Source organism: Dromiciops gliroides, chromosome 1 (genome assembly GCF_019393635.1).
Source record: "Dromiciops gliroides isolate mDroGli1 chromosome 1, mDroGli1.pri, whole genome shotgun sequence".
In the NCBI taxonomy this organism is placed as follows: Eukaryota; Metazoa; Chordata; class Mammalia; order Microbiotheria; family Microbiotheriidae; genus Dromiciops; species Dromiciops gliroides.
Genome location: NC_057861.1, coordinates 456836137 through 456852129, shown reverse-complemented (window position 1 = coordinate 456852129; position 15993 = coordinate 456836137). Strand labels below are relative to the sequence as shown.

Genomic DNA, 15993 nt, shown 5'->3' with positions numbered 1-15993 from the left:
AGTCTTCCAGGCTTAAAAAAATTCATTGTTTTTCTCCTGAATTGAATGGTGAGCTTCTGTAGTGGGAAGTTTCTTCAGCTTGAATGAAGTTTTGTATGTATACACTGATGATGGTTAGCAGAATCTCTGGCATAGCTAGTATCTTGTGTGTTAGAAGTTTAGAGCTCTTTTCTCAGAAAAGCAGAACAGTTGGCTACGAGTCTTATTCTTTTCTCTAAAACTAGATTTAAATAACTTAGAGAGAAAATTTATTAATTATTCTTTTAGAGAGCATTTTTTCAGAACTTATAGAATTTAAAAGTAAAAGGCATAAGAATGCCTGTAATTATTTTTACTTTAAAATTTACTGGTTTGTTGTTGGTGATTTGTTTCTTGATTTTACATTCCTACTTATATTCTTCCCCAGTTGCATTTTTCCCTCCACCATCACTGGTACTATGATGACCATGTTTCTGCCTAAATGAAAGTTCTCAGTTGCCTTTTTAGCCTCTCAGTTCTGCTTGGATATTAACCAGACATCACAGTTGAGTAAAGTGAGGCCAAATGTCCCCCATCTCAGGGACTGAATAACACCACTTTTGCTCCATTTTCAGGCCCTGCTGGCTTGGATCATAAGAGACCAGGGCTGGATATTGAACCCGGTCTCCTGAAAGGTAGTGTAGAGTACTGCCACTGGGCCAGTTGGCATGCTTTTCTAGTATGTTTTGATGCTAAACTAAGTTTATAAGAATGCAGTAAATATAGTGTTGCTTATGTGAAAGAACATGCATATTATCTTTGGAGTTAAATCCATTGTGATTCATTGTGAGATTTCATACAATTTGGTAATTCCAAAGGAAAAAAATGACAATACTGCATGAAATGTTTTTCCCCCTCCATAATATATCACATACTAAATTAAAAAATCACCCTGTTTACCAATGAATAGGCTAAAAAATGTATTTAAATTTTTTTATGGAAATTTGATGTCAAAATGAATGAAAGTTAGTAAAATACTAGCTCAAAAATATTAGAAATTTTAAATTTGTTAACAGTTTACTTTCTATTTGTATAGATTGACTGAAATAAGGCAGCCAAATAATGACTCACATTTCATTAATTATATTATATTCTGATGAAAAATCAGAATTAATACAATTCAAAACTGAATCATTAACAGCTACAAATTGCTCTATGCAGTCTCTCTGTGAGTAGACTAAATGTTATTTGAAGTTGATTTGCCAATAAAGTGAGGTTGTACAAAAGAATGACCTTTATATGTATTCCTTAGTGAAAGCTTTGTTTAATGAATTACCACTGTTTGAAGATAAATTGGTTTGGAAAAAAAGATGAGTGGGGGTACCAAATTTAATTAGGTTAAGAAGTGAAATTTTTAAAAATTATATTTTCATAACTAATATTATTTTATGTTGTAAAGTTAGCACAATTAAACAGTATATAATAAGTAATTGTTAGCAAGTTTATTGGTTCAGAGTGCTGTATTAAAATGAGGGGGAAAATAAGTCTACTCTCATCAGTCATTCCAAAATCATTTTCCTCTCTTTAAATCATGCATAAGTCATTTTTCATTTACTTTTAATTGTCTTAACTTCATTAAGTATTTTAATTGTCTATCATCTTTTAGCTCTCCTTTACTCAACTAAAATTAATATGTGCATTTTGACTTGGTTACCTTCAAAAACCTTTTTGAGTAACATTGTAAAAATAGTGCACAATTATATTTTTGCCTCCTAAAAAGGTTAACTCTATTACTCTGGATTTTAGAAACTAAGTATTATCAATGTTTTATAACTTGATTCAAAGTCCTTTGCTTGCAAAAAAAATGGCCAACTATAGGAAGAAAAAGAAATGAGAAAGTGAATGGTAGTTGGAATCAGATAAGAACCTTATTGATACAATCTTTATTTTAGTAATTATAGAATTCACTGACTTTCATTCTAGGATTATTGATACTACAATTTTTGCATGTTTGATAAGGGAGTGGCTAGAAATTCTCATTTGAAAATCTTGACCGATGTACAGTATAAACTGATAGCTATGTTATTTTCACTTTTTGTCTTCTCATTGCCTTCTAATCCATGCCTTGCTTCTGTGTGCATAATATGCTTTTCGGTAGCAGTCATTTTAATTTTATCTTTCTTCTTTTGTCCTTTGTTTTTATTCTTTTTCTTTGTTATTTTTCATGTTTTCAGACATATCCATTTTTTATCATCTGCTGTTGCTTGTTGTAGATATCCAATGCATGTAAAATTGATGTAATATTGCTAAGCTTCATGCCTTTACTACTGTACAGTTACTAATAATGAGGCTATCATTATTCCCCTTTAATATTTCCCATACATTTAGTCCTCTACTTTCAAATTGCTTTGTAATTATGCATTTATTAATCATCTTAATATGCTTTCTGAAGTAGGAAAGTATTGTCTCCACTGGTGAGAGGAACATCAGCTAACCTGATTGAAAAAATAACCTGTCTCAGAAGTCAGTGACAAAGCTTGGTTAGAGTCCTGGATCTACTAGTTGCCTTTGTAGACTATTTTGCCTTTTTAGACTATTTTGATTCTTCCTATTTCCCCATGTGAGATAATGAAAAGAAATCTTTAATATTTGAATACAGCCCAACATAAATAGTCGATATTTTAAGAAATTTGTCTGTATAGACACTGTAGTATAAGACCATTATTGAGAACTGATGAAATTATTTGAAAAGTATAGAAATTTGAAATATAACTCAGTTTTCAGCCTTTTCTTTTTTCTTTTTCATTTCCTTTTCTTTTTCCTTTCTGTGTGTGTGTGTGTGTGTGTGTGTGTGTGTTGTGTGTGTGAGATGGTGGTGGTAATTGCAACAGAAGCTAGGAAACCAAGAGAATTTTTTGGCCTTTGCAGCTAAACTTTTCTGAAATTTTCTCCTAAAAATTTATTTGTATTAGTGAAGAAGTTAAAAAAAAATCATGTTATCCAACACATAAATCAACCTGTTGGAGTTGAAACTTTCCATTAAATTGGGTTTTTTGTTTGTTTGCTTTTTGTTTTTTGTATGGGGCATACCAGGTACCACAACTCTTTAAAGTCCACTTCTGTCTGAGCTTATGTTTTATTACAAAGCAGTAGTAGCTAGTGAACTTAGTAGTAACCCTCACATCTCTCAATTACTGCTTGTTGTTATTTTTGAGCAGTACTTATGGAGGGAACTTGGACTGGATGTTGCTCCTCCACAGCAACAGAGCAAGAGTTGGTGCTATAGATGGTGATTCAGAGAAAGAAGTTGGTTCATTCCCTAGTTGTTTTCCTGTTTAGTAGTCAGTAGCATCAAACCATCCATTGAAATGAATTCGTTAGGAAGAGTGTGAAGGAAAGAAGTAATATTCTTAGTAATAACTTCTAATATTTGTATAATATATGAGTATATGTAATATAATTTACAAAGTACTTTGAATGCTTTATATCATTTCTCACTACAATCTTGTGAGATAGGTAATAGACTATAATCTCCACTTTACAGATAAGGAAACTGATGCTGAGAGGTTGTGGTCACACAATTAGTAAGTTGGGGGGAGGGTCAGGATTCAAATTCAGCTCTTCGTTGTTCTTTCTACACCACTGAAGTATAGGGTCAACTTTTATGTTAAATACATATTAAAGCCTCAATTTTTGCATGGAAAAGTTCAGGTTATCTTTTCTTTTGGGTTGATTTATGTGTCACAATATAGTTCTCACAAGGCTGAGAAATTCCTTTAGAAATTATATTCCAACAAAGTTGTTATCCTTCAGAGAATGATGAGACATATCAGATATTTTATAAAAAGTATGGAATATCATAAACTTATGGTTAATATAATCATGAATAACTAATGAATAAATGTGTTCAATAGAGTGGGCTTATTTGATTCATGAATTACTACATATATAGGGAACAAGGAACAAAATTTGTGCACTTGGATATTATAGAAGAGAATTATAGAAACTATATTAGATGACAGTCACCTTTTGGGAAGTTTTCAATAACTTTCTATTGTTCCATTAGGCATTAGTTATTATTTCTAGCAAAAAAGACTTGATTTGTTTCTCCATCTACCAATATACTTCCAATTCGATCTTTTTTCTTGTAGGTTTAAATAAAGAACAACATTCAGTGTTTTGCTTCCTTCTTTATAACATTATACTAAAGAACTTCATTCATTATGCCTTTCTTGTTTCTCAATCTAAAAACATAATTTAAATTTCAGATGAATGTTTCACATTGTAATCTATTTCACAGCTTTGTGATGTCAATAATATCTGTGGGTATCTTTGTTTTATAATTTATAATAACAGCCATTAGTTTTTATTTATGTATAAACATAAAATTTGTACTCACTATTTAATTCTTTTTAATTGCAGGTAGATGCTACTGAGAGTGAACCAAAGAATTTTATCTTTATGAGTGAGGATGCAATGACTAATCCAGACAAACTGATGGTTTTAATTCATGGTAGTGGTGTTGTCAGGGCAGGTCAATGGGCTAGAAGGCTTATTATAAATGAAGACCTGGACAGTGGCACACAGATACCTTATATTAAGAGAGCTATGGATGTAAGTGAAATTATTTCTTTTTTGTTATTTTTAGTTCTATTTTATTATGTACTAGAAATTACATTTTCAGTTTTATTCAGTTTTATGAAATGTATGTGCTCAGGATTATTACATGTCCTTAAGTATATTTTAATATCCAAATTGTAATTAGTTTTCTTGCATGAAACATTGTGTTGAGTTATCTTATTGTTAAATAAAGAAAGAAAAGTAAGGGAAAAAGAGCTAAAAAGTTTCTTTAGAAAGTTTCCCCTGCAATGAAGATTTGACATTCTAAATTTTTCTCATGTTTTTTTCCATAATATTCATCTCTTTGAAATACCAATAAGTAATTTTTTGAACACTCATTTAAATGCAGCTAGCAAATATTAAGTGCCAGACATTGTGCTTGGTGCTGGGAATATAAAGAGAAAAATGAGATATTTCCTGCCCTCAAAGAGTTTACCTCTTACTAGGGGAGACAGCATCTATACAGATAAATACAAAATTGCAAACAAGTTTGGCAGTAGCATCACTATAAGCTTTCATGAATTATTGCTTACTGAAGTTTAGAACTAAATAAATCTTATTCCTTGACAGAAAAAGGCATAACTAATTTTAGTATTTGTACCCTTACTTAAAAAAAACCCCACAAAACTGTCCTTTTAGCATCTTGATTCATTGTTGTACAGGTCTCAAATAAAATACCTTTAGGAATTGACAAAGGAAAATAAAATTGTAAATTACATGTTCATCTAGTTATTCATCTGAAATGAACCTTTATAGAAGAGGTATTTGTTGTAAAATTCACATATTTTCATTGTGTTACATTTAAGATTCTGTTATTCCATCTTGTCATGCAATTGTTCATATCAATATTTGTCTCCTTGTGTTTTGCTGCTTCATTCGTAAATTCTGTGAACTGTCAATCTTTTTTTGGAAGCACAAAGTTTATACTTATATGCAAAAATAGACTTTCATGGAATAAAGTGAAATTATATTCTATTTAAAAGGTTTATTCTTAGAGCAAGAGTAGTAATTTATTTCAGGATTGTTGTATGCATATTATTAAGAAGTGTATGGCCTAATTTTTCATAATGAAAATGGATAGATATGTTTAAAGTACTACATTTATTTTTCCCTTTATTAACTCTTTTTTTTTTTAAGTGAGGCAATTGGGGTTAAGTGACTTGCCCAGGGTCACACAGCTAGTAAGTGTTAAGCGTCTGAGGCCGGATTTGAACTCAGGTACTCCTGAATCCAGGGCCGGTGCTTTATCCACTGCGCCACCTAGCTGCCCCCTTTATTAACTCTTAAATATTAAGATAAGATTCATTTTCGTTTTTGTTTTTTTGGTGAGGCAATTGGGGTTAAGTGACTTGTCCAGGGTCACACAGCTAGTAAGTGTCAAGTGTCTGAGACCAGATTTGAACTCAGGTCCTCCTGACTGCGCCACCTAGCTGCCCCATGAATTTGCTTTTGATTTGACCAGTAAAAGCTGGTAACCAAGTAGCATTTTGAGATTAAATATCCTTTAGTATTGAAGGGGCTTATAGAAATAGAAGTTGTATCAGGCTATGTTTTTCATGCTGTGCTTTATTGTTATATTTTTTACATTTTGAAATGAATGATATTGGAGACAGATTTTTATTTTTATTTATTTATTTTTTTTGGTGGGGCAATGGAGGTTAAGTGACTTGCCCAGGGTCACACAGCTAGTAAGTGTCAAGTGTCTGAGGCCAGGTTTGAACTCAGGTCCTCCTGGCTCCAGGGCCCGTGCTTTATCCATTGTGCCACCTAGCTGCCCCGGAGACAGATTTTTACTTTGCATTTAAGTGAAATATTCTTTGTGAAATATGATTATTAAATTCGTAGTACATTTTTTGAAACCACATTTAGTAAGGGAAATAAAAATTTTTTTTACCTATTTTGGGGGAAAGGGAGTGTTCTGAATGGTGATTTAAATTTGTTTTGAAAACTCCTAATGTGGGAAATCCCTTCATTGATACAGATCAGCAACTTGTCTGTAACCTCTACTCTTCATGGGTTGTTTGCCTTGCTGAGAGAGCCTCAACACTTGAACTTGAGATTTTAAGATAACAAGGCTGCACTGTACTCATTACTTACGTTTTTTCTCATTTGATTCAATAATAAAAATACACTTGCTAGAGAACCAGTACTTTGAAATTGCTTTCCATAGACATTATTTATTTCTATATATATCCTTATTACTTTATTCCATTCTGTATATCCATTTTACTGTCTCAAAATCTATGTTTCATGGGTTCTGCCATATTAAGTTAGCAACATTTTAAAAAAATTCATGTTTCTAACATAAAGTATTTTGATTATATGCTTTAATTTACTTCAGTCATTGCCCTATCATTAGAATTCAGGTGTGTCGTTACCTAATATACCTAGCTTGTAAGGATGAGATTTGGGGGATAAGGCAGCAATTCTCTCCCTTTGCCTTATCCTTTCTTCTTATGGTGTGTGTCACTGAAGGAGGAGAGCTATTTCTACTCAGAATGGTCCTGGTGGTATACCTAGAGTGTTAGCAGTCTAGATGATTCCAACCTTGTTTCCTAGAAAAGCGTGGCAGTTCATGCACGATGACCTCAGCAAAAGTAATAAACTCTTAGAATGACATGTAGTACTTGTTCATTTTTACAGGCTCCTGGCGTTGTTTACCTCACTTACCTTATTTTCCTTTATTTTTTGTTTTGTAGCTTTGTACTTACGCTGTCATTAGTTTACAAGTTTAGGTTCCTGAGATCACATTTAAGAGGCTGTTTATTTTCTCTTATGTACTCGTCCTACAAACGTTAGAGTTAAAAATTTTCAGTTTATAAACTAGAAATTATTTTTTATAAGGAGTCTTCCTGAACAAAACTTTAATAACAATTATTTAAAAACTTAACAGAGTTCTTAGGATACTTATCTTGGCTTCACTGCATGACTTTACCCTACAAAAATGATAAGTATATAAAGTTTCATACCTAAAATAGATATTGCTCTAAAATAGGTATTGGTTTGGAGCTAGTCAGTATTGTCTATATTTCATGATACTAATACTAATTCTAATTCCATAATTGTGTTTCTATTATAATTTTTTTTGAGTGGGGGACATGTAGAAATGAGAGTCTGAAATTATGTTTATATAACCAAAGAATAAGGGGCATCTTTGGAGGTCATCTAATCCAGACTTTATCAACAGACATTCTAGACCCATGAGAATTTGATCAAGCATATGTTGTTCCATAGTCCTTAGCAAATCATTCTGCTATTTACGAATGTTTATTGCATATAATAAATTGTGACTATACCCCCCTGCCCCCGATCATTCAGGATTTATTTAACCAGTTTATGAATTGTTCAAAATTTATTTTTTTTCTGGTCTAATCTCTCACCATTTGTCCTTTTGCTGTTTTTTTATAACTCTATCAAGGAAGCAAGCAAAACTCAAGCCAATTTTTCAATTACTTAGCCAACAAGCATTTATTAACATTCTTAAATACTGATTTTTATCTCTGAACCCTTAAATGTCTTAACCTTTTAATAATTTTAGAAAATTCCCTAGAAAAGAAATCTACCTTTAAAAAAAATACAGCCCTCTTTTCTCCTTTATGCTAAAGAATCAGTCATTGCCATTGGTACTTATCAAATCTTTAAATAAGTCGCCCAGGAGTCATTTCTTCCTGGTTTTAGCAAAATGAATTTAGAAGTTACAAAACATCATATCTTACTATAAGAAATATAGCAAATTTCAGTGTAGTTTTTAATAAAATTTGAAGCCTCAGGAGGTAATCTATTTATTGGAGCAGTTGGCTATAGATATACTCTCTCATTGTAATGGAAATCGACTTGTGGTTTAGTTATGTTGGTGATTTCAAAATGATTTTATATAGCCTTTTAGCTTTTTATATTTTATATTCCTTTTTAGCAAAATGAAGGTTAGCTTTTATGCATTAATGCTTATGTACTTGTTTTATAAGTTGTTAGACTTTCTTATCTTTTTTACACAGATTAGCAATTCAGATAATTGTTTATAGGATGATAGGCACTTTTCTTTCAAAAAAGTTGTTGGGAGTCATTAGAGGTTGTTACAAAGGAACAGGGTATGATTTTTACCACTGCTCTGGTTTAGTGTATTCTTTTTGGCATCTGCTTCTCAAGTCTAAATCTCTATGTATATCCAAAGTCCTTCCCAGACTGAATGTGACATCATTTTGACCTAAGTAAGGAAGAAACCAGAATTTAACTAAGGTCATCATGTGGAAATTTCTGAAGAATTCTGGGGAGTAAATATGAATGCTAAGTAAGAAAATCGAAATACTTATTCTTTTCTGTATGGGGCATTTCTCTTGATATTATTAACTACAGTAATAGTACACAGAAAAGTCAAATAATGATTTAATTAAAGTCAGAATTAAATAATTACATGTACATAGTGCCAAAAATATGTTGGATGTAATATGGAAGCTGTATTTCATGATCAGTATTCATAAAAACTGGATAATTCTTTAGATTCTTTTAAATCTAATTTGGTTGAAATGAATAATAGGCTTAAAATTTTTTTATAGCTATCAGAAGGAATTTATTCAATGGTTACATGGGTTCTGTAGTAATACCATTCCCAAAGAAAAATATATTGATACATACATGCATATGTATATTTTGGTAAATATATTTGTGTGTATGAATATATATGTGTATGTGTGTTTGTATATGTGTGTATATAAACTTAATGAATATAAACCTCTAAATATCTTCAAAAATTGGATTTATACTGTGTTTAAGAACAATGAATTTAAACTAATTTAAAGAACCTATGAAAAAATTTAATATACTGAAAAATTTCTGCTTAAAACATTGGGTACTTATAAAATCTTAGAATTGGTTCATTTTAACTGTGTGTTTGAAAAAGTTAAGCAATTCAAAAAAAATCTTAACTCATAACAAATGTTGATTAAAGAAAATAGAAGTCATTACATAATAGAGTTCATAGAAGATTGTTCAAGACATGAATCCCAGAAAAGGTTAAAAGCTTAGCATATTACTGAACTGACAGGGTATATAAACCCACACCAGCCCCTGTGCCAGTGAAGGAAAACAATGAGATGACAGCTCTTGTGTTTGGAGAGAGGTTGTTAACGACAGCTTATTCCTTTATGATTTCAACTCTTGACAGAAGACAGGTCTGCTTGTTGCATCATGGCAGATGTATCATTACCTTCTGGCCCTGTCATGAGTGAATTGGAAAAAAACCCACTTGCAGTTCTGAAAATCCAATTACTTTCAGGAATTTTGGGTACCATTTCTAAGATAGACGTGAATAAGCCTTTCTGTGATAGCTGTTGGCCTCTCTATATCCATCATTGTTCTGTACTATTGATTTGAATGAATTTGGAGCTAATTAAGTATATGTTCAGAATCTTCTTATTTTTTTTTTAGTTTATAGCAGGTTATAAAACTCTATATAGCACCATGTTTTAAATTGTTTCCCTGGCACTGACCTAACTGAAATATTAATTTCTCTTATGTACATGACTTGAAATGAGGATTTTAAAAGAATAAGCCCCTTTTCACTAAAAAAGTACAAGAGGAGGAAAGAGAGCCATGCTTAATATTAAAGTGTTTTGGATCATTTTAAAATAAAAATATTGCCCTATAGATATTATATACATATAAAATAGTTTTCTATTATGTGCATATCCAAATTATACATTTTCCCCATCTAACTTATTGGATACCTAGAAGTGACTCTGGAGAGTTAGAAAAGAGAAAGAGGGGGTGTGGATTTTTGAAAGTATGTCAAAAGCCTTGGGGTTTGCATAGTATGATCAGAATTTCAATGGAGGTTGAGATGAGTTTAAATGCATAGACGGTGAACAAAAAAATCTTGTTTAATTTCTGTCATGTTGTTCTTTTTTTAGTCACTCTGATGTCTTTTTCAAATCTGCTTTACTCTTGAGCTTTGTGCTACTATATCCAAGATCTGGGTTTTTCTTCTTTGTATTTCGTTTTAACTGCTGATCCCTTTTCTGTGGTGTTGCTTCCTTTAATATCAGCTGAAGCGGTCTGAATTGCTGAATCAAAGCTGTTTTGGAAGAGACACAGTGTTTAAGATTGTGCAGGGTGAGATTCTCTGGGTAGAAGGTAACACTTCCTGCAGTTATAATCAATGCACTTGACACTTTCAAAGGCAGGAGAAGCCATGACTTGCTCAGGGGTTAAACTTTTTAAATAACTTCCCTAGGGAAAAATGCCATCAATAAAATGGAATAATTAGTTGAAGATTCTTGGGTAGCCTAGGTTTATAAAGAAAAGATTAGAGAATAGGTCAGGTCTGCATTTACACTCTTGCTTTTCTTTTCCTTTTTTTTTAAAAAAGTCTTTATGCTTTTGTTTAAATTTCATATATCCCTTAAAATTCAGTCATTTCTAGTGGGTTTTTTTTTTTTTGAGCATCTCATTTACGTAATGGAATACTTTTGTTTGGGGAGGACTTCAAGAAGAAGAGGGTACAATTCTTTTAAAACTAATAGGAAATAATTAGTTGAATCTAAACTTAGAAAAACCAGAGATGTACCAAATCATGAAAGTAGATATTGTATTAATAAAGACTGAGATTCTTAGCCTAAATCAATAATAGTCTCTGTATGACCAACAGCTTATGTTTATATGAGGTGTAAAAATAAATATGTATCATTTTAAAGAGTACAGTTGTCACAGAAACTGAATTTAATTTAACGCAAAATTATAGTAGTCTTCCAAGGAAGTTATTGAGTTGTTCTTTTAGAATATAAACATATGATTTCTCAAAAGGATATTTTAATTAGAAATTCTAATTGAAAGAATATTTTCTACATAGAGCATAAATACTAAGTAGTGCTCTCATTAATTTGAAAAAAAAGTACTGTTTTATAATTTTTGCAGGATTTGCAAAATCTTTATATTTTCTCTAAAAATCATTCCAGATGGTAATTCTGGACAGGAATAACACATGCTTTTCTAGATTAGGGAAATATTATCAATTTAACATCAGTAATTTATGATAATTAAGATCCTCAAAAATCTAATAGGGAACTTTTTAAAGTTAATGCAGTATATATGTTAAAATTCATTTATGTCATGTAATTTTTTGAAATATAGTTAATCATCTCTTTCTTTTTTAGTTATTGTATAAGTGGCTTTAAGATTTTCAGAATAATTTTGCATAAATTATTTTATTTGAACCTTACAACAAATCTATGAGTAATACAGATATATTCTTTAATGTTTTATTGATACCTTTTGTTTTTACGTTGTAGTCATTTGTGGAAATATACCCTCCCCTCCCTCTCTATTTTAGGATTAAATAATTCCTTGTAATAAAGAAAAAATTAACTAGAAACACCAAGTATAGTTACTGTGTTTGGTAACATAATCAACATTCTGTTTTGATTGTTTTCCAACTCTCAACCAGGAGGAAGTAGATGTGTTTTATTTCATGTTCTCTAGGACCAGGATTACTTCTTCAGTCACTCTTTTTGTTTTACATTTCTGACTTGTATGTAATTTTAGTGATGTTTTTCATTTACATAAGTGTAGGTAGAGAAATTGTTCTTTTGGTTTTGCTAATTTTATTTTGTATTGGTTCATATAGATTTTCTCATTCTTCTCTGAATTCACAGGATTATAGATTTAGAGCTGAAGGGATCTTAGAGTCATCTATTTCAGATTCTTCATTTTACAGATGAGAAAACTGTGATTTTGCCCAAGGTTACTTACTAAGTAGCAAAGTCAGGATTTGAACCCAGGTCCAAGGACTGTAAACCCAGTGCTATGTTCTTTCTACTCTACAGCTCTACATCCCTTCATGTTATCCATTTATTACTGAAAAATAATACTCTATTACATTCAAATGCCACAGCCCTTTATAGTCATTTGCTAATTGATTCACATCCATATTGTCTGTTTTTTTGTTTGTTTCCACAAAGAGTATACTCTAAATATTTTGATATATATTGGAACTTTGTTTTTGCCTCTCACAAACTTGAAATACATATCCAATATTGGGATTGCTGGCTTTAAGGTGTGAGTAGTTTACTCATTTTTCTCTTGCTTAATTCCAAAAGGATATTCAGAGCAGTTGGACCAATTCACAGCATCTCTAATAACATATTAGCATGCATATCTTCCCATAGCCTTTCCAATACTGACTGACCCATTTTGTCTTCTTTTCCAGTTTCTTTTTTAAACTGTTTATTGTTTTACTCATTTTGGTACTTAACAGCCAATCCATTTTTCCCCCTCTCTCTTCTGCCCCTTCTCCTTGGAGGAAAAAGAACAACAACAAAACACTTAGGATGTATGTGCATAGTCAGACAAAGCAATCCCCATACTGGCTATATTTAAAAAAAAATGTTGCAGTTTGCACCTTGAGTTTATCATTTTTCTGCCAGGAGATGGGTTGATTGGTTGTTTTTTTTTTTTTAACATCATTGGTGTAAAATTTGTCCTCTAGATTCTGCTCACTCTCCTATCAGTTTATGTGTCTTCCAGGTTCCTTTGATACTGTGTTTTTCTTCATTTATTATAATATAGTAGCATTCTATTTCATTCTACCATCATTTGTTTAGCCATTTTCTAATTGATGGACATCTCCCTTAATTTCCAGTTCTTTGGCATCGCAAAAGAACTGCTAGGAATTTTTTTTTTAAACATATAGCTCCTTTTACTCTTGCTCTCATTGGGTCATAGGCCCAGTAATGTTATCCATCTTTCTCAATTAATTTCCAGGGTGTGAAATGAACCCTCAGTTGTTTTAATTAGCTAGCATTTTTCTTACTAGTAGTTCTGTGTAACATGTTTTCAAATAGTAATTTATAATTAGCAGTCCTTTTGAAAACTGTTCATATCATTTGACTTTATTGATTGAGAGATTGCTCTTGGAATTTTGTATTTGGGTCATTTATGTGACTTGAATATCAAACTTCTATCAATGATGTTTATTGCAGATTTTTTTTTTGTTTTTATTTTTTGTTTTGTGTGTGTTTTTTTTGCACTTTAGGGTTTCATTTATTGTTTTCTCATTGATTTTAAAATACTTAACATATATTGTAATTCCCATTTTACAGATTAGGAAATTGAAGTTCAGAGAGGAGGAAGTGACTTGTCCATGGTTGCAGCAAATAAGTGTCAGAGGTGGGGTCCTTAGTAAGTGGGTCATATCTTTCTGACTCCTAAGCCCAGCATTTTCTTCACTATACCAACCTGTGTCTCTTAGGTAATTTAATATTCTTCCTAGGTATGTGAATGGTATAGCCTAAGAAAATAAAAAACAGAGACATGAACAGGCTTACCTGAGGCCATAGAGCAGATTGTTCCCCAAAAGTTAACAGAAGATGTCAATAAAATCCCTAGCCTTTTTACTACAGCTTTTATATTCATACCTCACTTCCTTTTAGAGTGTAGACTTGTTTAATTTTCTTTGTGGTTCTTAATCAAAAGTAGCTAGATCTGTTAGGAGGTACCCATCAGGATGAGTATATACTATTTGGAAGCTAATGAGATACTTTTACATTGCAATAGGGCTAATTATTAATAAATATAACACCTATTGATAAATAAGGACGACAATACTAAGTCAAAGAGGGTGTGTCCCATAGTCACTCATTATTTAAATTAATCTTATAAAAACATTCTGTTGCATCATCAGCTGAGTGCGAATTCCTTCTGAGAGCTCCTTTAAGAGAAAGAAATACTCAATATAAATAAGGTCATATGTTACCTTATGGAATTTCAGTTGAATGTTTTTTTTTTTTAAACAAGAGAAATAGATCACACAATTATTAGGTGGTAGTATAATCCTTTAGGAAATTTAGCTGAGATCTTATGTGATCCTATGTTGTGTCATTTTTTCTGTTTTAGAATTAGAACAACTTAGTCTTATTATGAAGAAAACTATTATATTTGCTAAACTTATTTAAGTTTTTTGTATTCTTTAGTATGACCTTTCCCGGTATTTGAATGTAGTGTAACTTAAAAAAAAATTTAGGGATTATATATAAGATGGGGCATTTTAAAACAGTTCCTTTATGGGAAAATGACATATTGTCATCTTAGTTGAAAAATGTAGATTTTAAAGATTTAAGATCAGTTAAGTAATTTATGATACTGACAATTTATATGTGTGTATGTAATGTTTATTATCATTGTGCAGCTTGAGCATGTCATTCTCAAAAAGTACTTTGTAGTAAAAAATCAATTGGCTAATAAGGATTAATTGATTAATTTTATGTGCATGTTATTAAAACATTTCTCTCTTTTGGAATGGATATGTGTGTATGTGCAAATACACGTGGATGTTATGATTCCAAATTGCCAACACAGTGTTGATTTTTTAAAAAAATGAACCATTACTTAAAAGAGTTATCAATTCAGTAGGGAAATGAGTCCTTGCTTATTCATACCATGAGCTGCATATTTGAATAAAATTATCTTTTGCTTACTATGAATTGAACTTAAAATATTTGAGAGAATATTCATGCACAGAAATGCATGTCAAGAATTTTTTGTTAATTCTTTAAATAGTTCAGCATAGTTCTTAGTTTGCATTTTCTGTAATAGTAAGGAAATAAGTTTTTCATGGAGCTTTTCATGCAAATTTACTTGGAATTATCTTTTGAAAATATGCAGCCTTTTGAATATCATATGTTGTTTTTGATCAAAAACTTTAAAAAGTTAAATAGTTCTATCAGAATCAACTAAAACTGTTGCTAATTGTCTTTTTTTCTTGAAATTAACAAATGATAACATCAAAACCTCACTAGTGAGGTGTGCAGTAGGTCATTTGCTGCTGCAAGGCATTTTCTCTCCCTCCAGGATGCTCTTGTTTAGTTTCACTTCACTTTCTGCCTGTGGCACTGTATGGTGAAATTCAGACATGTTCTTCCCCTCCAAGGAATCTCTAGGGTGGAGAATAACTTATACAAAATTAATAAATGGTGTTGCTTTTTCATTATCGCCTATCTAAGGCAATTTGCAATGTACCCTTTAGAAAAAAAAATTGGGTTTCATAGAATGCACTTTCAGGAGCAAATTAACAGATTGAAAGCATTATACACTCTCATTTTTAAGGGGACAATGTATTTGGACATAGCAAATGGACTAGATATGATTAACAAATAATTTGACACAATCTTTTCACAACATTTTCTCCTTTAAGGTTTTGTCATATCAAAATCAAAACATTAAAATGATCAAAACTTAATATTATAAATGAAATATGTGAGGGTTGTAGTTCCTTGTATTTAGGTTTCTGACATGGTTATTTCTCTAAATTAAGCTCCCATTCTGTCATATTACTAGAGGTGAGGAATCAGTTATTTGTTGGTAACTTAGAAATTTTATTTTAATGGTCTTATATTTTGTTGTAACATTTTAGAAACAATGCTCTTG

At 31.3% G+C, this 15993-nt stretch overlaps 1 protein-coding gene across 14 annotated transcripts in view; it reads left to right on the top strand.

Annotated features, from left to right (window-relative positions):
• The window catches only part of FAM172A (family with sequence similarity 172 member A), a 484252-nt gene that overhangs the window by 105881 nt on the left and 362378 nt on the right, over window positions 1-15993 (top strand). For 13 of the 14 annotated variants that reach the window (XM_043968907.1, XM_043968841.1, XM_043968848.1 and 10 more), the window contains one exon: window positions 4381-4572. The exons of the other annotated variant lie outside the window; for it this stretch is intronic. In XM_043968907.1, coding sequence (XP_043824842.1) covers window positions 4381-4572 — 192 coding nt within the window. The remainder of the gene's footprint in view (window positions 1-4380; window positions 4573-15993) is intronic. 14 annotated transcript variants of the gene reach the window in all.